At 36.0% G+C, this 26349-nt stretch overlaps 1 protein-coding gene across 1 annotated transcript; it reads left to right on the top strand.

Moving 5' to 3' along the window:
* Positions 1 to 1301: 1301 nt before the first annotated feature.
* Positions 1302 to 24135, top strand: LOC106711151 (follistatin-A). Its single transcript, XM_045681653.1, has 7 exons — positions 1302 to 1501; positions 1573 to 1748; positions 13609 to 13800; positions 17163 to 17372; positions 23375 to 23590; positions 23754 to 23990; positions 24074 to 24135. The coding sequence occupies exons 1-7, from the start codon at positions 1302 to 1304 to the stop codon at positions 24133 to 24135; spliced, it is 1293 nt and encodes a 430-aa protein (XP_045537609.1).
* Positions 24136 to 26349: the final 2214 nt, after the last annotated feature.

Here is a 26349-nt window from a genome sequence, read left to right as displayed (position 1 = left end):
GTATGATTTTTTTTCACGAATGTTTTACTTTATTTTAGATATACTTTACTAGCCTAAAAAGTTTATATATGAAAGTTTATGAAACACATTTATATATGTGTTTCATTATAGCTGTTAAGCTTGATCGACATTAGAGAGTGAGGTTAATATCGAATCTTATTTTCCCTTAGAGTGTTTTAAAAGATAAATTCAAGTCTCGTTATACTATTTGCTTGTTATTGTTGTAAATAGCCAATTGTTATTGTAGCAAGCCCCTTGAACGACCGACAGATTGCATTTGGAGTTGTGCCAAGGAGACAAAAGACATGCGAATGCTACGCAGCATTTTTAAAAATAAATTAATTGAAAATTGAAATACGCTAAATACATTGATGTAATGCTAGCTTTTGTCGGCAGTTTCAAATGTCTTAATTTCTTATCTTCGAATCTGTCTAGAGTTTTTGCTATTTCGTTCCCTATATCAATCGATCATTCAACCCTATATTAATTTTGAGAAAAATAAATTTTCTGCGAATATTGAAATTAATTTGTCCGAAGTTTTATTTACTTACAAAAATCATTACAATAATTCTAAATCGTTTTGAAGTCGTATTTAAGTGAATACAAAAATATAAAATTCTCGACTCCTCTTCAATTGATCTCATTTTTCTACCAATAAATTTCGCCCTATCCGCAGTAAGTAAAGATAAAGTGAAAGTGTAACTCTTTGATTGGCTTATTATGTTAGCGTTCAACATTTATAAGGCAGGGACAATAAAACTATCTGCTTCCTGCCGCCATGTGAACCTCGGGTGTATGTTACATTTGCACAGGCCTGTAATCAAGGCGGACTCGCCATCATTGCTCGGCAGACAATTCGCGATTTCGAAATCGTTAGTTACTGGTAAAACGACGATTTCCTTTTGATAATTTCCTTTCCACTTTAAAAGCATACAACTACTCGTATATATACTACAAATGTCGACGACAGCATCACGACTTATATAACAATCGATCCAACTTTACTTTATCGGATTTTCTTAACGACGATCGCTTTTTACTGAAGCGGTTACCGAGCTTTTTTATCGTATAATAAGCGCCCTTGAAAAGACTTCAACGCTTAACTGACGCAAAGTTCATTGATCCATTGTCAATGATTTCGAGCTCGGTTAATGAGGTTAATTTAATACTTGTAAGATAATTTTAAAAGGGCTTAATTTCTAAATTATTTCTATTGAACGATTATATAATCGTTGTTTTGTTATTAGATGTTAGAATAAGGAGGTGCAGAAGTGTTGGAGGTGCGCGATGAGTAGGGCGCGATGCATTCCGCGGAGGCGGAAGGCCGCGGGAGGCGCGTGGCTCGGTCGTCGACTCGGTGTGCGGCGTGCGGCGCGGTGGTCACCACGCGCTGCACCGCCATCCGCCACCGCCACTCCACCGCTTTCAGTGTGGGCGCGCTAGGTGCGGTGCTCGGGCCCGGCTCAGTCCGCGCCAGCGCTCCGGTGGGGCAGGACCGATGGTGAGGGGCGGTACCGCGCGGGCAAGGGCGAGTGCGACGCGGACACGCGGCTGTGCAGTCACCTGTTGCAGGCGGGGCGCGCACGTGCCGCGGCGCGCGGCCCGCGGCCGTCTCCGGCACCGGCACAGTGCCGCGGCGGCGGGCGGCGAGCGCACAGCGCCCGCGCCGGCATGCGACGCTAGTGCGAGCATGCGGCTGCCGCTACTGCCGCTCCTCGTGCTGCCCCTCGTCCTCCGCCCGGCGGCAGGTCAGTACACAACATCATACAATAATTTAATACTTTTTAACATAACTTTCAACAATAAACTCTTAAAAAATTACTTTTACGTATTTTTTTTTAGTTTTATCATAATTTTAGTTTCATTTATCGAGAATGAGTAGTTGCTTAGTTTACTACGTTTTGCTTCAATAAATTTACTTTTATGTTTTTCAAAATTTTGTAAAGAAATATCGAATACTATAAGTCATATTTTATTGGACGCAATCCACAAATAAATCAGAAATATCAAACTTAAAATTATCAAAGACATGAGCGAACAACGCGACGAGACGGTTAACGAACACGTTATCATGGACCAAACAAATATTACAGCTTTAATAAATCAGTACTCGTTTACATGGCAACTAACAAAATATTAGCCAAAGGAAAAAACACAGGAATCACACATCAATGTGATTTTTTTTATAAATAACCCTAAAAATTAGCAATATCAATTATTTGAGATATTAAAAGAAAATTTTTCGAACTGAACACAATATTTTAAAATAATAAAATAAACAAAAAATTTAAACTACATATTTGAAAATGTATTTATTAAGTAATTTAATTTGTAACTTTTAATAATAATGTTTGTTAGAAAAAAAATCTTTTCTAATGTTTGTTAAACAGTAAGTTTGAATGCAAATTGTAATAAAAAAATCTATGTCGGTTCTGTTTTGGTCTTTGGTTCAGAGAACAATTAATATATCTGTTAACCTTAATAGTATTAGAAGCCAGATATCAACATAATTTATTTACATCTTCGTAGTGGTATAATAAAAAAATATACTCTCAACTTACCATATGTATAACTAGCTGTCGCCCGCGACTCCGTTCGCTCGGAGTTAAAAAAACTTAATAAGTAGGCTATGTGTTCTTTCAGACTATGTTCTACATCTGTGCAAAATTTCATCAAGATCTGTTGAGCCGTTCCGGAGATACCTTCAAACATCCATCCATCCATTCATCTAAACATTCGCATTTATAATACAGTCAAAATCTGTTATAACGACATCGAAGGGACTACTCATATTGAGTCGTAAAAACCGATAGTTGTAACAACCGGTGACAGGTATTAATAGGAAAGATATGTATATAACATTCAGCCAGGACCTTTGATTTTGGTCATTTTAACCGGTATGTTGTTCTAAACGATGTCGCCATAAACGGTTTTGAGTGTATTAGTAAGATTACTAGTTTTGTTGGCGGCGATTTCGTCTGGGCGGAATTAAAATATAAGTCTATAAGCCTATGCACTATTCCAGACAGTCATTTATCTTTGTGGCAATTTTTATCCATTTGTTTAGCCGTCAACTGTTTAAAAATTCGCATTTATAATATTAGTAAGATGAGAATTAAGATTATATTTTATTAATTCTGGCCACCCTAATTAACCGAATTGTATCTTGAATAGTTACTTAGATATTTATGTTATTCAGAATGTTCTACTTTTTTTTCTAAGAAACACTAACAACGCTACTCATTAAATGCAAAAATTTTGATTAATTGCCAATTAACTAGTTAACAAGATAAATGGAAGCTTAGTTACAAAAAAAATGTAATTAATCATAGACAGTTTATTATATTAGTAAAATAACTAGTACAAGTCATTTCTTAACGATAAGGTTGAATATGTTAAGAATTTTAATTAACTTTTGTGTAATTTAATTTATCATTATTCATAGGCTTATTTAAAAATGTTTAACATACTTACAAAATATTTCATACTATCTTATTGTAGGTATATGTGTTTTTTTATTATCTTCTTTTTTAACGTATATTTTATAAAAGGGTAACTTTATCTATATGTTGCCATATTACTTGTTTATCATAAATTTTTTGGTGCAACTTTTATCCCAAAAATACATTTAAAGAGTTTTTTTTTTTTTAATAGTAAGTATAGTAAGTACAACACATATGTAAATCGATTTTTACTGTAATAATTTAAAAATTCATAATTAAATGATTACTTATAAATTTAAAGAAAATATCAAATTATTAATCATACTTTTTGTTATAATTTTCATAGAATGTATATAGTTACCTCAAAAAACATTGCAGTAACTCTAAATTACAATTTTGAATTACAAAGATTATAAAATACGTACGTAGAGTGGTACGGGCTAAAACAAATATTAGGCGATATTGGTCTTTTGTTTCAAGTAGCGAAAACACATTTGCAGTAGTACTCGTAATTGATTGGTTATCGTCCACTGAACCCCCTAGCGATTTGTTAATATGCTACTATATTATTCACGTATTTAGTACTCACACATATTATAACTAGCTGTCGCCCATGACTCCGTCCGCGCGGAATAAAAAAATACATAATAAGTAGCCTATGTGTTCTTCCAGAATATGTTCTACATATGTGCCAAATTTCGTCGAGATCCATGCAACCGTTCTGGAAATATCTTTAAACAAACATCCATCCATCTATCTTAACATTCACATTTATATAATATTAGTAAGTTTATTACAAAACGAATTATATTCTTTGGACATTTGTTTAAATCTAAAATCTTTGGAAAAGTCTTAATGTTGGTTTTTGAGATAAAAATCCCTGTATAATTTTAGTCTACTTTCCGTTTCCACTCTTTTCTCAAAAGGATAGGATGGGAAGCGGAAGTGGATGTGACGAAGGAGGAGGCGCAGAGGAAGAGGAAATACACATTGCTGTGCGTCCCATCTTCCGTCGATTAAAGATAGGCAACGCAACTGCAATTGCGGAAATCTAAGGGCAGCGGTCGCTTCGCTATATCGGCGAATCAGGTGGCCTCGCGCTGGTTTTCTACCTTATTATAAAAAAACATACTGTGGAATTGAGAATTGCTTTTTTAAGTCGGTTAAAAGCGTACTAATTATAAAACTCCTTTTTCCACTTCTAGCGATTAAATAGAGTAATTTAATATTGATACCATAAATGTTACTTTTAAACGATCTATTCATATGTCTCAATTTGCAAAACTCGTCTGTACACTTGACCGAGATTCATTTCGTTTAATACTTCAAACGTCACTTCATCACATCGAAAATGTTTTCAGCATAACTTAGTAACACGTGGATAAAAATAGTTGAATTGACTGAATGATCGTTATGATTAGCAGTTAGCACTTAATAGTGTGCGTTTAATATCCACTTAACTGAATAAAATATCAGTCTGTCTGGAAAACATCCGCTCTTAGACTATAGCGTCTCTATTGGCTGTATCAATTACATATCTACATTCATAATGCGTTTATAATCACTCCAAGAAACTTGTGACGGTTACTAGCCGTTGCAGGGAAAAAAGTAATGAAAACGTATATTATATTATCATTTTTCAATACATTCAGTACAGAAACCCTGCAACAGCATATATAGTCCCGAGTCCTTGTCTGCACAAGACAGTCAAACAGACAGTTGTTACAACACCAACATCGATGGATTGAAACACCTGTGATACAGAAATAAGGCAACGCTGCACTTCCTTACTTATAGCATCTGCTTGTCGTCGTACATGTATTGTAAATTTAATTTAAAAAAAAGATTTTTGAAATTAAACGAATACACGTTCAAGCCAATATGGTAATGTGCGTCTCATACGAAAAGTACCCGGACCTGAATAAGTTATCGTTAGGTGCGCCCAAAGAAATATAGCCTGAAGAAATGAATGAATAAAATACATTATAATCATGGAAATTTTGATATGCTTGAATTGTTCGTCCGTTTTCAACTCATTGCCATACGTGCGTAAAAGAAACTAATTTTCGTTTCATGATATTTTATAGTCATTTTGGAGTAGCATCGATCGCAGTTTCGGGCGGGCGAAACGCATTTGCATGTGTAAATAAATATTAAAAAGCCGGGTCGGCTGGCCTGTGCGCCGATCATTCGTCAGGAACCGCCTATCAGACCACAATGCACCTGCGGGCTGGTGACGACCTCCAGCTCAATACATCGATATCGATAAAACTTTTAAATATTTGTATTAGAGAATATGTTTCAGTACTTGGTACCAGGAATATTGTTATTGCAGTCACAGTATAAACGACCATTTAGTATCGGCCTCCGAGTTACGTGCGGTCGTTATGCGAATTGAGAAGCGCATCTTATAGCATTTCGAATTTAGCACGACGCATCGAGTCCGCATGTGTAAATTCTTAAACATATTTATGCATGTTTCAGCGCTTGAAATGTGTTGTTTAGTGGTCGCCGATATGCATATTACGTCGCCGCTAACGGGTTTATTACTTTGGAATGAACGTGGCCGTCTGCATGCCAAACGACGATTCCTGGTGATCGCCCCTTTGAATTATGCGCACGGGCACGCTTACGCGTTTGCATTCAATCGCCTCGCGAGATTTATGTTTGCCCCGCCCCGCCTGCACACACGCAAATAATTCTTTGAAAAATCAATGACTATATCTACAACGAGTAAATATTTTGCTTACAAAGCAAACTACTTCAACAAAGTGCCGACAAAATTACCTGCATGCTCATTATAATTATAGTATAATTTATCGACGTTTTTACGTCGCAGTCGGCCGACACATCACTACCGACACTGTCGGGTTGCTTCGGTCGGCACATTGACGACGCACTCGATATTGTACGAATCGAAAAATTCTGTCTCAAACATAAACATGAGGTTAATGGAATCGCACCAAATACAAGTCAAGACTTATTGATGTATAATAAATGCTGATATTTAAGTTCTTTTTATTTAAATACCGAGCGATTTCGATATATTTATCAGTAGTTTTAGTAGAAAGGATAAAAATGTAGTTCCGGTTAAAATAAATATTTTTTTCAATAATAAATGAAAGGTTTTCTAAGAATAAAAAAGCAAATAGTGCAGCCATTATAAGCGCATTAATATGATTGTGTCCATCCGCAAATAATGACGATAAATCTGTATGTACTTTTTTGTGTGAGAAGTCTAGCGTCATTTGTACTGCGCAAGAAATCGTGTAATGATCTATATACCATTAGTTTGTAGTCAACAGTAATAAATATTGATAAAATGAATTATATCATAATGGCTAAAAAAAACTTATTATTGTCTATTGCAGTTCATTTATGTTGGTTATTTATCATTTTGGTTTTTGTTTGTTTTAAAATTGCCTGTTAATATACTATATACATATCTTCGTCTGTCTGCCTACCCTATGCATAGAGAGGTTGGTATCCACCGTAGCCTAGTTACTCAAATTATAACGTCATAATTCGTCAAAAAGACATCATATTTTATTAAAGAATTTATAGAACTACAAAAACATTTTTCAATAGAATTTTGACTCCTGTTTACTTTTTATAGCAGAACTGGACTAGTTATTTGGTTTGTACAAACAAATCGTTTGTCACAATTTCACAAGTCAGAAGATTACGGTCAGATGAAAGGAGAGTTTGTTAGTATTCGTGCAAAGAACTTAACAATGAAAATCTCTCGACGACCTATACTAAGTCTAGAAAATGTGCAACTGTTAGTGAATGCAGTGCATAGTAAATGTAGGCCGCAACAGCCTCGGGCTCCCCGGCGCGGCGCTGCGCTCGGGTGACTGATTAAGCCTGGTTAGTAGTCGTGGATGTTAAATTCGAATGCTGCATTGTTCCATGACAAATTGAACAATGAATTACGACGTGTCTGACATTACGTAGTCGATATCCGAACACTCGATCGTGCAGCTTTCATGATCTCTCATATTATCTTAAGTATTTTGTCTGTGCTAATTTGAAAACTTGATAATAATAACTGTAGATCGTGATTTAATTTGACATGATTTTTTCTATAGACAATTCTTTCTAATTTTCTAAGTTCAAAGACAATTTGTTAATCCTTTTTTCTTTCATGTTCTTGATCAAATATTTTTTTCTATTTTATCTATGAATGACCTCACTTCTCCTAATTAAGTCTACGAATCTTCTTCCACAAGCTTAATTCTGGATACTTAGTTATATTGGCTGTGTATCCAACTCAATGAAAACTTCATTCCAATGTGTATAAAGATTTTTCGTGAAATGATTAATTGACGAGCATTTCTTGGCTCTCGTCATTTCGCGGAATTTTAATTCACAAATATTTATCTGGGTTTCCGTTCTTAAATGAGATTCGATACATCGGCTGCACATCCGTGTGTACCATTAAATATAACGTTTAACGCCAAAGCCCCGAAGAAAGCGCTGGCAAACAATCAGGAATTCTCACGGCCATGCCTCGATTCCCGTCGGTTTCGAAGTAACATACCATCGTAATAAGTCATCTTTTTGACAGTCCGTTATGTTTGTAGTCACTGAAAGCTTTGACATATATACTACTAGCTGTCGCTCGCGATTACGTACGCGCGGAAATTAAAAAAAATATGGCCTATGTGTTCTTCCAGACTATAATCTACATCTGTGCCAAATTTCATTAAGATCCGTTCAGCCGTTCCGCAGATACCTTCAAACAAACATACATCCATCTTAACATTCGCATTTATAATATTAATATGATATTTGAGTATTTCCCGTTGGGCCGATCAATCCACCGATCGATCGGAAAAACACCCATGTTTTTAACAGTAACAATAACCACAATAAATTATAATGCGTGAAAAAGGATTAAATAATTGAAAAGCATTGACTTTCTTCATAATTACTTAAATTCTTAAAATGTATGTTTGTAACTTTAAAAATTGAAAATTACATTTTTATTAGGCCATGGTAAAATTTAAAAGCTAACAAGAAATTATTCAGTAACCAGACAAGTTATTTCAATGAACAAACGGCTAGACGGAGGGTTATCGCATTATGCAAAATATACTTCTGCCCCAGACACCTGCTTAAATCTGTCCTTCAGAAACGAAAACTAGGTCGGTCGAAGGCTGCCAGACAATCACAATTTTAAATTAGGGACTCAAACTTTCGTCGAGACGGATAATGCATCTTATTATAACAGCCCTCGGCGTCTAGAGTCGGCTCGTCTAGAAACAATTTAAATTATAATTGTAAATGTAAGTACATTTTATTGAACAAATTTACAAGGCACAGAGATGAAAAAGTACACGTTTGCATTAGGAGGTAATTTAGTATGATGGTGTGTGAAGCTTTCTGCTCGTATAGTTACGATTTAATTTATAATTGATACTGTCGTTTTCAGTGTAAACCGTCGCGTGAGATAAATTGTTAATGTCATGGATCAAAACAAACGGTGGATATAATTAACAACGACGTACTAGAGGCGACGTCTATTCTAGTGTCATTCATATAGTCACAAATATCGAGAGTGGGTGACACGAATTAAGTGGCCACAAGTCTATTTGCGTCCCAGCGATGTGACGACTTGTTTGTTTTTCTCGATCGCTTCGAATATATTCGCTAATCTGTTGTACACTCGAACAATAGAGCGACTCATTTACATTGCAAATTAAATCGACGACTGTTCAGACACGTTCGGCGATTGTAACCGTCGAAGTGATCGGCCGAACAACTGTTTCGTTCATTAGTAAGTTTCTAAACCATTATACATATTTTTTTGGTTTTATTACCCACAAGCCTACAACAGTGAGTTCTGTATTTATTTTTTTGTTATCACTTGGTGATATGCTTTTTCTGTCTACAGTTTATTATCATACATACACAAGTTAGCAACATACGTTGCATTTTGGCACATTAGAAAATTTAATAAAGTAGCTGATGTTCAGGTCATTCGTTAATAATTTTATGATAATTAACATCAATAATTCAGTATTGTTCATCATCATCATCTCCTTGACCTTGTACCACTTCGTAGGGTCGGTGCACCAGGTTTCCGTCCTCCGAATGAATCTGTCTGCCGTCATCTCCATTGTCACCCCCTTCTTGATTATGTCACCTTTCATGCAATCCATCCATCTATTTCTGAGCCTACCTCTACCGGTGGTGATTGTTATCATCGTAATTATTCTCCTGTGAAATGATAACATAATCTAGTTTGTTATAGTAAAGTAGACCGTGGTAGTTCGACCTTCACCCATAATCAGATGAGAAATATTTTTTATCAATTATTAATGATAAATCAAAACTTGCCTATTATAGCGTTTTAGTAAAAGTTTACCCAAAATACTTTTTATTGCAAACATATATTACCGTTCTATACAAAACGAATAAATCTTCAGATCTTTAATCGCAAAGTAGATAATGTAAAAAAAGTTAACAGCCGAGGCGCTAGCGCAGTGTGACTTTTTGTAGGTAATAAAAATACCTGAAAATGTGTTCGCCGCCAAATGTTTGTTCCGGACACAATGGTCGTTACTACGCCGCTCCTATGATTTACTGTCTTTTAGTTTTTGCGTCTTCATGCCAGACGATGTTTACAATGAATTCCATCTGAATGCTAATAGAATAGTGGTTTAGACGAACAGATTGTGGAATCTAAGTTCTCAGGTTTGAATCCTTTATTTTCATTGGTTTAATATTTGGCATTAGCTTAAGCACTGTAAGGTTTATTATTTATTTACAAAGTTACAAGCAGGTTGCATTTAAAAAAAAAGAAAAAATAATAAAAGTGTTAAAAAGAAAAATATTTATTTTTTTGCAAATCGTAAACACTTATGTTTAACGTAACGTTTATCTTCTCTAGACGCATGAATGATTGAATTATCACCAAATGGTTTCTATGCAGCAATTAAACTAATTTTAAACAAATATAAGTGCAGGTCAATATGCCTTGTGTCGGGGCAATTGATATTACACAACTTATTGCGCTCGGCGCCATATCCTTGACGCCTACAATCGTTTATAATTTATAATCGTCATATTAATGGAGCGCCAGTCCAACAATATTGTGCTCAATAACATTATACAAGCCGATTCCCAGTAAAAATGCAACGCACAACGTTGAAGCCACCCACGGAAATAACTTTAGAGAGTTGGCAATGCCATTCGTTAGTGCCGGATCCGCGTTCGCCTCCAAATAGTGGCGCCGAAACTGACAGATCTGACGGCCTCCGATTATAATTATTTATAAAGATAAGATACGCGCCACGTCCGGCCGCGAGTCAACGGCCGCCCGACGCCGCAACGCTCCGCAAAATCATTATTCAATTTCATTTGCATTTTTACCGACGATCACCGATACGTGTACTTTAACAACATATTGTTACGCACGTGCCCTCATGATCGATGGTTTAATAAAAGAAAGAAAAGATAAAATCTATCGGAATCGTACGCGTCTTTCCTCAAAACTAAAATAAAGCTGTTAGGCGAATGGTCTATTTCAATATCAAAACACTTATCGTTTTTTTATTTATACCTGCTGATGTTTACTCGCGCGGTGGTATTATATGTTCGTATGTAACACTAATAAAAATGTCGTAAACATTTTTTTCCACCCGAAAATTTATTTGATTTGCAAGATTCTTTTAAAACGGTATTTGGTCGTAAAAAACACGCTGTTATTTCATCGGTCGGGTGCAACGTCTAAACTTTAAGGCAGTGTGAGGAGATTTAACTCAATGAGAGCACATGATGAAAATAAAAGGCGCATGGTGTACATTCGATCGGATATCCTTGTAGGGCTGTGTGGTGTGTGTGCGGGGAGAGACGAGGGGGCAGGGAGGGTGTCGGGTGCGCCGGCGCGGGCGCGGCGTGCATAGTGTCTGTGGAGCGTCTAGTGCGCCGTGACTCATCTCTCGGCTCGGCTCTCGGAATCCGGCCGGCTGCGAGCTGCGAGCGGCGGCCCCCGATCCGACGCTATCGAGACATCTGCTTTTAATATGCCAAGTTTTTAATGTCTATGTAGTTTTATAATCGTAGAAAGTCGAAGTGCTTTCGCTGCCCACGCGGTTTTGTAACATTTTATTATCAAATACGAACAAAAATACGAATGTATTGACACATACCTATCCCAATGCTCTTAAGCAAATTCGATGTTATCAACTAAAATAGTTTTATCGGCTCTATATGACCATCTCTTACTTTTTTATTTACATAATCAAATAATGTAAAAGGAACGTTTGATAACTCTTATTTCTATTAAAGGCACATTTAATATTTTGTAATTAATAAAAATAAAAGTAATGTAGTCAGAAAGAAATGGTAAAAAGCCGTTACCACATTAAAAAATAATTCAGTCCGGCTTTTGAACATTTTTTGTATGGAACCGGTATTCGTTACTGACGCCATTAAAAGATTCATTTCCTTGCAACAGAACGTTTTGTTGGAGAATAAAAGAAAAGCTCAATTATGTTGCAGTTATATTGCAATAATTTTGGAACGTCATACAAAATTAAAAAAAACTACAAGAAGTTAACTTATCTTCTTTCATTTCTGAACAAACGTTTATTTATTTCCTTCAACATAATATTATTGCGTAACATAGTATAGTGCGACAAACTTCTCTGGTCTAGTGGGCAAAAATGTAACAAAAATAGCCGTACATGCTTTTTAATATTTTCTAACAGAAGTAACTGAGACTGCCAGACTCAACGGGTCAGATTACATTTGTGAGACTATATTTTTTTAACTTTTTACAATCCATTACATTTATTATTAAAATCTATTCTAAGATATTTTGATAATTAATTAAAAAAATGTGAGTCGTTCGATCTACGAAGTATTTTTAATGCAACTAGTTTTTTGCATAGCTAATGGCGCCACGTGTAGCGTAATGCAGGGAGCATTTTATATCAGGTTTTTTTCCATATCCTGGACTGTGATAGATGTTTTCCTCAATCAATGAATAATAATAAAGAACAAAAATAAAAAATCAAGTTAGAGTACAGAAGTAAATAACAAGTACAGAGCAATTTAAAAACAATTTTCTACAAATGTACATATATAATTTTCAGTAGAGCCGAAGTTTTCCTAAAGGTAACAAATCATAGATTACTGTTTGGTTTGTATTGTAGTGTCTTTATCAATAAATGTGTTTTTATTTTTGAGCAAGCGATCTCTTGAATTCACTAAAATGACGAAGTGACTGCCCATAGACGTCTGCATTTTTAGTTGCATTGCCTACCTTAAATCGACATCTAGTAAATGTAGTTTGTCACTTTTTTAAATCGTAATTTTGCTGATTCATTCATAAAATATGCATTGGCCAGACATATCCGACAGCAATACAGCATACTAGTACACAAGGAGAACAAGGACAAGTGACTGTTGTGTTTACGGAAATTTCACATTACGAAACTACGCAGATAATAGCTGCTACCAAATATCTAAATGTCTGAATCCACTCTCTTAAATGAAACAGTAGTGAGTACATATTATTATAGATCCGTATAATAGATATCTCGTACTAAGGCTACACTAAGGATGGCCTTTAGTGCTCATTTAACATTGTTAGTCGTAGTTCTTGATTTTTCTACATATTTGATTTGGAAAGTTATTATTATTGACTTTGCTACAGCTTATTTTTAAATATATAGATGAATGATCTCAGCGTGACCGCCTCGGGCGCAGCGATCAGTATCCGTCGTAAGTTAGGTCTCGAGTTCGAATTACACTCAGTCATTATTTCTACATTTCCCAGTTATTGTTAGTAACACAGTTGTCTGCTTCGAGGTAGAGTGATTAACTCCGCATTTATAATAAATTTTCCATTTCTGTGCTTGTAAGTGAACTGCAAATTGCAAAGTTATATTAGTCATAAATATTTACATTTTTGTTCAAATTAAATTTACTGAAAGTGTCGACGTATGGTCTATGTCGACTAGAGTTTTAATTGAAAATAATATTCTTTAATCTAGGCACTAAATGTCCACAACTCTATTCAATCTTCAATTGTAGTTTCTCCGAGTTTTAGCAATCGTTTAATTAATACTATATACGATTGTAAGTGGGATGGGAATTTAATTCTTTGCCTATACCTAAGCTACGAGATTGAAATGTGTGTTGTGTGCAGCCGGGATCTGCTGGTCGGGGATGGAGCGCGGCGGGCGCTGCAGTTCTGTGGCGGCGTTGCGCGTGGGCCGCGCGGAGTGCTGCGCAGGCGCCGCGCGTGCACCCGCCGCGTGGAGTCCGCGCGATCTCGACAGCGGACAGATATTCTTCTACAAGGCGCTTTCTGGCGGTGTGCCTTGCACCGCATGCGATGGTAACAATTTACTTCTATCTAATATTCGCAGTAGTCAAACAAGCAAGCGGATAGTAGTATTTAGCGATTTTTTAAGACAGTGACTCTTCTATTTATTATTAATACTGTCAGGCGACTCTTAGCTAGTCTGCCTCTTTTATAATATTAGTTTAACTACCGACAGTAATTACGGCCAGCCACTACTGACTATAAATATCCATACTAGATGTCCGCCGCAGCTTCGCATGGGTAACGGAGTGTTACATTTATTTCTATCGTAATATACGAGCTAATTACTTATTCTTCATAGTCGTACTGATTTGCATGAAACCTAATCAATTATAAAGTAAACATTCCTTTCAAGTCATAAAGTTTATTGCTTAATATTGCATGTAAATCCGCAGGTAGTTTACTTTATTGTGTTAGTAGAGACGTGATGTGATTGTTTTATTATGCATAGATAAGAGACAATAAAAGATCGTTTGGTATTGCTTCTGTTGTAATTGGGACGGCGGTGCATCGCCCGATAGGACGCGGCGCCGTATTAAAGTGCTCGGTTCATTCATTCATACGTCATCATTCATACATTCATTCACGACGACGCTATTGTTGCAAGCAAGTGACTAATGACACGCACATTTCTCGCTCGCAGTTTTCTTTTTTAGAAAAAGGTATAGTATGCCTACAGACAGATATAATTACCATCATTCGAGACATTCTTCCGTCCTCTGAATACAAAAATCTTGTATTAATCAGGTGTGCCTTTCAAGGAATTATCGCACATTTGTCGAGACAATATCATTTAATTTCCCTTAAAATATGAGGTAGCCTTTTGGTATTTCACATGCAAAAAAACTTCATTATTTGCCTCTTCTTTTTATATTTAATTCTAATCAATAAATACAGTCGAACCTGGATAAGCAACAGTCCGAGGGACCGCGATATTTGTCTCGTTTATAAGATTCTCTCTAACTCGAGTTTCATGCTTAAGAATCCAGTTTTGACTACTGTACACCGTTTTTTACATTATTAATAATTTAGTTTGAATATATATGTATATATAAAGGCTTATCTTTAATGGTTATTCTTGGTTAAATATTTAATAAAAAACTGAATTAATGTTATTTTTATTCAGAAATTTACATCTAAACCCGTATGTAGAATTTGAAAATATTTTGGATTAATTCATATTTATTCAAATCTGGTTTGTCCTCAAACGGGAATTTGTCGATCGTCGGATTACATTAACAATAGAGCCAAATCGACGGCGCCAGGCTTACTTCGGAATTACATGTTCATTTACCTCAATGTAAATACGAATTCAATGGAAATGAGAAATTATATTTATACACGTGTCACTGGCTGACAATGTCATTTACTGTCTATGAATTTATTTAGTAACGTCTCAGTGTTCAAATTGATGATACAAACATGTCTGTTTTTAATAAGGCTGTGTGATTCGAGCTTTATAAAGGTAAAATTGATAGGTTTGTTATAATTTCTCATTTCCATTGTTTTTGACTAAACTAAATCTATAATAAAGATGAAAGAATTGTATTATACTTTTCTAATGAACTCAACAACGACTGATTTCTGATTTCCTACAGCTAGTCCTAATAGAGCGGCGGATATAGTGGTGATTTCTCGTTTCGACTAAATCTACAACAAGGATCGCCACGTGACCACTTAACTTCTGTGATTACGACTGTAAGACAAATAATGTATTTTTTCTACAATCGGTCCTTTAATATACATTGATTTATAAACGAGAGATTTAGAATTTAGTTATTCAAAATGTCAGACACAAAACAGTCTAGAACAACAAATTTTATATTACAGAATTAATACTAACCTTATAAATTAAACAAGCCGCCCACTCTAAAATAAAACACGAGGCTGCAGTTATCTTGAATCTCCACTCTATCTATCATAGTCGATTCTAATCGTTTTGCATTTAAATATGTCACCGTCATATTTTGAAATTCGTCATTTGTTTAATCTCACCTAGAGAGTGGTCTCTCATATTATAAACTGATCGCAAATTGTGACCATAGGAAATTATTGATAATGTTACTTGTTGATTATATGGTTTTACACGATGATTTTAAATGAAAACTTAAAAATATATTTATAAAATAAAAGTTGTCAAAGATTACGTACAGTTCACAACATTTCTGTCAGTTTATAATATGTCTAACCCAATTATTAATCGCTCAGTGTCATACTTTATTCAATATATTTAGTTTTAATATGGACAGGATATGTACCTCTGTGTGAGTAAAAACTCGAATTGTATAATGCATAAACAACACGCATATGTAAATAAGAAAAAGCAGAAGTGTCCATCTGGTCTAACTGCCTATATAAAAAATTGGCTAAATATTTTTTGTCAACATTATTTGCCACTAGAATTTTTTTACACGAATAAATTTAATATCCGGTTATTCCAGGTGTTAACATAAACGTATTTCGTACCTTAATTGTAAAAACACATTTTTGAAAATAAATACAAAGTATTAAGTGCTTTCTGAGTGACAACGTATTTGCCGTAGTTGAAAAGTATAAAAACAAAATAAGGCGTAGAATGAGAACGTTCGCGATAGTTTAAAAATATCGCCCTAAGAATTAAGGCCCTTCGTACACAAAGCAACGTAAATCGTGGAAACTAATACTGTATAGTTGCGTCGTGAGAATCGCGTTGCGGGCGCTCTCTACACATAACGCTGAATCATCTATGTGGTCATTATTGGCATAGCGACTACATGTCGACTGTATAGATTTACTCCGCCATCTTGAAAATTGCAGCGACTTATCTCACGATGATCTTGATAAACAGGTTGCGAGCGACTGCCTATGACGATGAAAGATGTCGGCGACGCGCGCTGTGTACAAACCTCTGTGACATTGTATTGCGTCAGTCGCCTAGCACCTTAAATCGCCGGTTTTTGAAGGTTTACGTTGCCTAATGTACGAAGGACCTAAGGAACAAAAGGATAGAACGGTATAATGTTGGCGTTAATAAGGCAACTGTCAGACATGAATTTGGAAGGAAATATTGATATGACCTAAGAATTGATTTCGTAAGGTCTGGAAAATGTTCTGGCAAACCTTACAGGTTAAGAAGATTTTAAACGATGAAAATAGATTGTGATTACTTTGGTCGCTTTCCGCAAGTTAGATCAAGCCTAAGTTCTACTAGTACAATCAATGTTCTTTCGTATTTTACAACACGCGTTGAGATTCTTCCCCAACCTTGTTATAGTCACATACATGTTTCAATCAACCTAATACCGTCTAGGTTCTTTCTAAACTGCGGTAGAGTTTAGAGAGATATTTTATGTTTATTGTGACTGTCGTAATACTATCAGTGTTGTTGCCTACAGAATCATGCTCTGGGGTGAGATGCAGTGCGGGCCGGCGGTGTGTGGTGCGCGAAGGGCGCGCGCGTTGTGTGTGCGCGGCTGCGTGCCGGCGTGCGGGCCCCGTGTGCGGGACGGACGGCCGCACGTACCGCTCGTTGTGTCGCCTGCGTCGTCGCGCCTGCCGCCGCCCCGCCAAGCACCTCGCCCTCGACTATCCCGGACCCTGCCAAGGTATGACAAACTAAAATACTACGAATTATTTTTACGATTAAGGCACAGAGCCAATGGGGCAGTGATTAAGCATTTGACTTGTAAACTGCAGGTCCTGGGTTCAAAACCCGCAATGTACCAATGTGTTTTTCGATTTACATACGTATCCGACGTTCTTACGGTAAAGGGAAACATCGTAATGCAACCAGCATATATCAGTGAAGAAAGTAAAAGATACGTCAACCAACCAGCACAGGGTCAGCATCGTTGATTATGGTTTAGTTACTCCTAATTCAGAGTAGGCTCCGAGCGTCTCAGTGGAAACGAATAATAAGCTGATGATAAAGATGAAAGTAAGGCAGACGGAATTATATCGAATAAAAAGGTAAAATACTTGTACTAGAGAAGGACGATATTAAGAGCATCTGAAACGGAAGAGCATGCATGCGATGTATAGATGTAGAATAGACGAAAGAAGTGTGCTCTGACCGTGCCTAATGAAAATCCAGCAGGAACCTGCCAACCTTCTGGGTTAGATTATGTTATATTTGCATATGTATCACTGTAACGTAAAAGACAGCACTGAAATAATTATTTATTTGTGCTGAAAAAAAAGTTTGATAATTAAGAGATTGCCAGTAATTGATTTATTTAATCCGTGAAGCTTGACGAAAACCATGAAGTTTGAATTAATAACTTAATATTGTTCTGCAGAATTCCATCGTAATATTGACCAGAAATGAACAGACTAACAATAGTTTTACTTCTACTCTATGTTCTACTACAATAATTGAATAAAAACTTTATAAAATTCTAATAATTCGCCATGTATGTATGTGTTGTATTTCTTCGTGTAATTTGTCAGTGTCATAGACTTGATTATACTCATAAAAACCAGTCCTTAAGAATTAATTTCCTGTTTTTAAAATTACAATATCACTGCATAATCTTTGTGTCTGATAAGAGAATTCACATTTGGATCTGTAAATCTTGCTAAATTAAATAATAAAAGCGAATGTTCGCATGGATCTCGCTGGAATTTGACATAGACCAGCTGGAAAAATACATAGGCTATTAATTACGTTTTTTTTAATTCCGCTTGGACGGATTAACGGACTATCTAATAAGTTTTGAATCTTGTTAATAATTTTCTTATCATCGAAACACATAACTAAACGATGTACTTGTTTTATCTGGATCGATAACATTTCACACTTAAAATTATTATAAATGTGTGAACTAAAGCTTGCCTTCAAGTTCAAATAATTTCAACGGCAACGTTTACTAATGCGGTCTTGTACAAACTTGATTATTAATTATAATGTTATGCCGACATGGTAATCGCTGCCACATAGAACTGTCTGGTTGGCAACAGCGCGCCAAACGACTGTTCGACGGCGCTAAACCTCGCCTAGCAACTAATACTATACAATATAATAAATATCCTTATAATGTTACAAGTAAACTACGTCGTCGTTTTAGGCCTCCTTTAAATTATCTCACATGTATCCCGATGCTTAGTTTTCATAAAATAATGTTTGCGTAGACATCTTTCAATCTGGTAAGAATTGATTTGGCAAATTTTATTGTGTGATTAGAATTTACCTAAAGAAGCAACAGGTTTAAGAGGCAGAGACATATTAGCTTGTTTGATTTAAATGTACTAGTAATAGGAATTAAACAATAATAATTCTAAATCGGAAACTAAAATGTAATCTGTCGTATAAATTCTTTAATAAAGTGCCTATCTTAGACTTATCTTGCGCTAAAAATTAATTTTATGCTAAGTAGTCGCTTACGAGATTGCAATGAAATTATCACATGAATTCAGTATTACCTAAGTAGTAGATTGTAAAGTTGCGCGCGCGCACATTTCCTTCAGTAAATTGGTACCGCACGCAGTCGGCCACGCGACAGCGGCGCCGCCCTCCCGTCTCGGACGTTTATTTTACAAAAACCTACACGAAGGTTGATTAATTCTGAGTAACGTTCCAATCTACCAACCGGCTATGAATAAGTACGCAAGCATTGGACAAAAAAAAGGATCCTGTATCGCATGGGTAGCTGCAAGCTTACGCGGCAATTAAAATGTGTTGTAATTCAAATTTCGAGATATATTTTGTGTACAAATATGTACGATAAACACCCCTTAGCTTGCAGTGTTTTTGGAATAAAACGTAGCCTATTTCATTTCCTGTACCCTGTCGAATATATGCTAAATTGTCATGGTGATTGGACGCCTTTAGACTACCGGTTCAGCAAAGAAACAAACTTTATTTTTCATCTTGCAATGATTCTGCTTGTGCTTATGAAAAATTTCAAAAATGTTAGTTTATAAATAGCAAAAAATAAAGCGGTAAATCGGCAATAAGCCAGCTCTTATCACAAGCTTAAGCCTAGTTACAAAATTCTTGGTTAAATCTGTTTACAAAATTCGCTAAGTCTAGAAAATTCCATAGTCAAATTGCTTTTTTTTGTTGATCGACCGTATCATGAAGTTATTGACGCTTTAAATTAATCAGCAATAATATTTCATATTTAATATTCAATGTAATCCTATTTTAATAAGTTTGCGTATAAAAAACTTGCATCTATATTGGCATCAGTGGTTAGTTGCTTATTACGATGCAGGCAACGTATGGCGGATACGCTTCGGGGTGCACGCATGTGAATGGTTCCCCTACTTCTTATCGAACACAAACTCGAATAAGTGAATTAAGTAGCATGAATAAACGCAAATAGCTCGTTCTTAAGTGAGAGTCTTTTGATAGTATATCATTATCTAGTTTTTATGGTTACGCTACTATGCACAGTATAACTGATTCACGTCCTGCTGCTTCGTTTTTCTATTTATTCGTAATTCTATGTCGGAGTTCTGTGATAACTGATTACAGTATTATCGGTAAATTATAGGTTGTACAACCTGTTTATGTTCTCTTTGCAAGAATTGTTTAACGTTTTCCATTAATTTTTATTTTTACTTTGTTTGGTTATGCAATCTTTCTTAGAATATGCAAAGCAGATAAAATATTCTCACTATTTTCTAGTTTATTTCTGTTAAGGTTATTGAAACTTTTGTTTTATCTTAAATCTTTAAATTTCATGCATATTATTACAGAACTAACTTATCTTAATTTCTAAAAGTGGTCAAAAACTTGTGGTCAGTACCAGCGTCAGTGGTAGATCCCGCAACAACAATATTTGTTTGGTGCACGAATGGGCCGGGTCGACCACGGCCACACAGAAGACAGTCGTGAAGTGGGAACAATTACGCGTTTCGTCTGATAAGAGTGCGCGAGTCCTAATTTTAATCCACGTTCCCTTCCCACAGTTTTTCGGATTTGGCGGAGATGAACGCATAGGAAGGGAAAATTTAGTCTTTCTGTACGTTCCCTCCTTCGCTGAATAAATGTAGACAATGCATCTGCAATTGGTGATACATTTGAGCAACGGTCGCTTCTCTATTATGGCGAATTCCGATGGCCGCTTGCTCTATTGCCATCTTATATTATAAAAAAAGCTATGTTGGTTGTAACTGTGTTTTAGTTACCAAGTTTAACCATGTCAGTCTTTCGCTTTTTATGAAGGAATTGGAAAAACTGAAAATCTTGTATTAGGTGAAATTACAAGCGTCTTTGTTGATACTCAATTGATTCTGTACATCTTTACATTAATATTTATAATTGTATGTGTATTTAAACAGAAATAGGTTGCGGTTGAAACTTGAAACCAGCAGACAGATTCCGCTGCAACATTGTAGAGGAGTGACGGATACCGACTTCCGTCTGTCTGTTTGTAACATGCCTTTTGTCAAGATTTATTTCCACCTTTGATCGTTCTTTCAAACAAAACCACATATGTATCTTCTAAAATGGTGAATGAATGCTAAACTATTTTAAAATCATGTTCCGTAGAATAGTCATGCATAATTTTTTTTATCATTTATGCTTTCATTTCTGAGTTCATGATAAAATAGTTCGCAACATCCGGGACTTCTTTGTAGACGGCTTTCATAGATATTTACAGTATTTAATCTAGTAATTTGTCTTCTTTATTAACCAACTAGTTGTTCGCGTGGAATTAAAAAAAACGTACTAAGTAGCCTATGTATTTTTCCAGATTATGTTTTAGATTTATTCGAAATTTCATCAATATCCGTTCAGCCGTTCCGAAGATACCTTCAAACAAACATCCACCCATCCATCTAAACTTTCGCATTTATAAGACACATTTTCATATCAATTTCAATAGAAAATGATAGATCGGTCGCTGACTACTTGTGAACTGTCGTATGCCTGTATAGTGGCCAGATAGACCATATTTCAAATTATGAATGATTGCAGTATATCACACAAAATATTGTGTGTTGTCTGGAGAACCCGTCCACATACGAGTAATAAGTCTTGTGACGTGGGTGCAAATGTCGCTTGATAGTTTTGTGTTATCGGAAAGTTTTGTTAAACTTGAAGTCACAATTTGGTCGAGTAAGTAGCTAGCTAGGACTGTGGCGCTACAATCCAGGAAAGAGTAAATAGGATATTGCTTCCTATCTTTTACAATTAAAGAATATTATTGTCGTATGAATTCTTAACATTTTCATTTGTAAAGGTAGTTAGTAGTTTAAGTAATAGACTAAACAATCCGTCCTAAATATAATCCTTTAAATTTGAGAAGTATTATGTTTGGATTTCTATAATTAGTTTGGGAATAATCTGCACGGCGCGCTTGCCAAATGCCTCAGTTAATGCAAGCTATTATGCATATTCGTGGAAACGGTTTCGGTTCCGTTAAATCGACCGGCATTGCCAAAAAGGTTGACGTAACTATCGCTGTATATATTTATTAGGAAAATCTGGGCTTGATTATTCAGCTTTTGGCTTATATCCAGAGCTATACCTGTGCGCTCGCTACACCAAGATGCAAATTGGCTGACCCTTAAAATATCCCGGTCGATGCAAATTTGCGGTGAACGTTGATCGTTATTTCAGTTGGTCTTATCTTAGAAATAACCGGTAAAGCCTATTAGCCTAGTTAAGGATTCAAAACAACTTACGATACTCGTTTTTAATTAGCGTCAATAAATATTATAACTTGTACAGCCTGACTTGAGTACAAGAAGTTCATAATAGTAACCCTTAAGATAAAAAATATACTTACGCTACTATTAATGCGTTTTTACCATACAATTAATATGGATTTTTTTATCCTATTAAAGTTGTCAGCAAGAAAAATGATATACGTTTTTATATCAGGATTAAACTGCACGAAAGACATTACTACTTAATTTAGTCAAGACAAAAAGGGAACTATGATTTTTGGTCTGTGGTCATACATAGATAAAGAGAGCTGTCATAGACAAAAAGAAATTGCAGATAAAATGCACTTTAACGCTTTATCGTGTCGTCTCAATAATATTTTTCTTTAGTCGAATTTTGAGTATGAAAAAAAATGAAATGGATCTTAACTTTAAAGCAATAATACTTTGTCAGCGTATAGTTCAGTGTTGGCACAGGAGCAATAAACCGCAACACAATATAATGTAGCTCGGCCTAAGAAAAGCGGCTCTACTATTATCCAGTCTCGTCGCTTGTTCTATAGATTTCTACCCACGTTATGTTACCACGTTTCTAAATTAAATTTCTAAATAAATTACTATTACATCAGTTCAAGTATGACATAATTTTTATTGAAAAATATAATTTTGGATATGAAAGTAAGAAGAAATTTTTTGTGTTTAACATTGTCAACAATTTCAATTACTTTAAAAGTAAGATTGTTTCATGAAAATAGTCTATCGTACATGAGAATTCATAAGTATTTCGTATTTTGTAACTACGGTGAGTCTCCACTGCCGTAACACATGCGTGACAACAATGTTGGCATCAACGCCATTCTTCATAAAATAATATACATAACTATAATATTCTCATATGTTATGTCGTGTAACACAGTTGAAATTTACGGTAACATTGCGTATTATTTGATGAGTGTATTAAATGAAATGAAAATACTTGTCCGTGTAGTGGGGACGTGTGAGGGCGTGCGGTGCGGCGGCGACAAGCGGTGCGTACTGGACGCAGAGCTTGGCGCGCACTGTGCGCGGTGCGGCGCGTGCAGCGCGGCCGGCGCGCCCGTCTGTGCAGTCGACGGCCGCACCTACGCCGGCGCCTGCGCACTGCGCCGCGCCGCCTGCGAGCGAGGCCGCGCATTGCCGTTAGCTTACAGGGGCTCTTGTATAGGTAGGTCAAAGCTTTATTAATTATATTCTAATGAACAAAGTGATGTATATAAGTCTTAAATATACGAGATGAACTTCAGGTGTATGAAAGTGATAGGATGAAGTGATATGTTGCGCCATTTTTTCAGATCACTGTGGCAAGTAAAGTACTGTTGTGATTGCAGCGAACGCGACGTGTGCGTCAATCAGATGCGGCAGCGGGCAGCGCTGCGTGTCCGGGGGCGCGAGTGGCGCGCGCTGCGTGTCGTGCGGCGCGTGCGGTGCGGCCGGCGGCGCGGGCGGGACGCGGCGCACACTTTGCGGCACGGACAAGCGCACCTACCCCTCCTGGTGCCGTCTGCAGCGCGCCGCCTGCCACGCCGGCACCGTCGTGGACACACTGCACCGCGGACCCTGCAAAAGTAACTAACACGATTGATAAAACGATAGGCTTAGTATTATAAAGGAAACCAATAACTAAATAGTTGTTTTTTTCCTTTTCCAGGCAACAGAAACATAACGGACAATAGTGTGATTAGCGAGAGTCACGGGGTGGACTCAGCGTGAACCTCACCTTCACTTACTTATCTAGTAGACATAGCACAGCGCGTCCTGTGCCCTCAGCGCCGGTTCACAACAGCCGTGACAAAAGGCGGAGTGTTATAGTGTTATACAAACTTTATGATGGCTCGTAAGGTCGCGTAACACATTTATGTCAGCGGGACTTAAACTTGTCCAACAAACAACTCTTCTCGAGCTTACCGTCACGGGTTTCAAGCGCTCTCAGAACCACGAGTCACCAAAAGTTTGAATCTTGTAATACTTAATAAGTCTGATACCAGTTAAAGCCAGTTTAAATACATTTAAGAGCTAATACTTACAGTACGAATTTCATTGGATAGGAAATGAATGGGAACTAGAGTGCTAAGCTTTCAGACGTTTACGTATTGTAAATTACGTGGATACAATTATGACGTAATTTACGTCACAATTGCATCGGTCTATTCAGCCCTAGTAAATTCAAATAGTGTTTCTATTAAATGGTCCCCCGCGATCATTCATTCATTCTCAATGCTATGTAGAAATAGTTCAAATATAAATTTTGTAGATAAATAATTCTATAGTTTTTAATAATTGACACTTTTAAATTATAAAATTTGAGCACCAAATTGTACTTAATGTTTAGATAAAATGTTATTACATAGGTCAGTAGTTAGCACAATGTTCGTACTCTGATTTACTGATCTGTTCCCTTCTCCTCGATGTCACTCCTGCGCACACGACTTGGATGAAATGAATAACGCTTTCATCGGACTGATCTATTTTTTTTTTTTATTAATTAACTCGAGTAGTACTTTAAGATTAGTAATTTTATTTCACGAAATGTGTTTTTAACGCTTATGCAATATTTATTATTAAGTTATGTAATATGATGATTTAGTGCAATAATGTTATTGAAAATTGTGTGAAATTTATGTTAACGTGTTTTTGTTTTGTTTTTTTTTTTAATATAAAAATTATCGTGACATCACAAATATCATGGATATAATTCGGACTTGTCTAGAAGTGTTAAAATACTTTTTTCAGTATTATGTCTTGTATAAGATTTTAGAATATTTTTTTTATTTTCGAACATTTTACATTGAAAATTAGGTGATTTTATAGACTGTTGATAAAAAGTAATTTATTGTTATTTTTAAATTATTTCCAAAATATTTCCAAGAATTTATTTGTAGGAATGTAGCGAGCGCGGTGCCGGTGCTGTGCCGGTGCTGTGCCGATGTGTTTATTTGTAGGGATGTGGCGCGTACGGTGACTATGAGGTGCGGTACAGGGCCGGTGTTGTGCGATGCCGGTGTTGCGCGGTGCCGGTGTTGTGCGATGCCGGTGTTGCGCGGTGCCGGTGTTGTGCGATGCCGGTGTTGTGCGATGCCGGTGTTGTGCGGTGCCGGTGTTGTGCGATGCCGGTGTTGTGCGATGTCGGTGTTGTCGATGCCGGTGTTGTGTGGTGCCGATGTTGTACGGTGCCGGTGCGTTCGCGATATATTTATAGACGTCCTGCTTAGCTTTAAATAGTTTAAATTTGGTTACTTCGACTCCATTAAGTCCTATCGCCTATGTAAATTGTAGTTCATTATTTAATAATGTTTCATTGTTTAACCATGTGGTGAAATTCGCGTTCTTTAACATGGAATGTCTTCTAGTATGTAAAAATTTACGTTTTATTATTTGATTCCAAAGATATCTCAGAATTTTACTCAAGTATCTTAAAATTAGCTGCTCATATGTTGCGGGAATGTTTGGAATATTTTTTTTTATCTAAATTGAGTGTCGAATTGGCATTATTTTACGTACTTATTTATACGAGTGATTAAATTCTCAAATACTTAGACTTAACTTTAACCTATAAATCTGTCAATTACTTTTTAAAAATAAGACTAAATTGACATTCTTTAAATTGTAATTTTTGTATCAATCAGCGATGTTTTACAGCTCACTTTGAAATACGTTCGATTGTTTATTTTCATTTAAACAAAAATCATAATTCATAAAAATTGTTGTGGTAAATCTTGTATTAGTTGTGATGATGGTGATTTTGTTCCGTGACAAAAAAAAATCAAAATGATAACTGTTTGTGATCAAAGAATTTTTGTCGACATTTTTTTTATTGTTATTTCAAACTTTTAGACGTTTATACGTAAACTTCAATTAATTGCCAATTAGATAAATTACTGTCAAGATTTATTGTATTTGGAGATGTAGTCAAATTTACGCATTCTA

The sequence above is a fragment of the Papilio machaon genome, chromosome 16 (assembly GCF_912999745.1).
Source record: "Papilio machaon chromosome 16, ilPapMach1.1, whole genome shotgun sequence".
Classification (NCBI taxonomy): domain Eukaryota; kingdom Metazoa; phylum Arthropoda; class Insecta; order Lepidoptera; family Papilionidae; genus Papilio; species Papilio machaon.
Note: the sequence above shows the minus strand (reverse complement) of the source record. Positions and strands in the feature narration are given on the sequence as shown.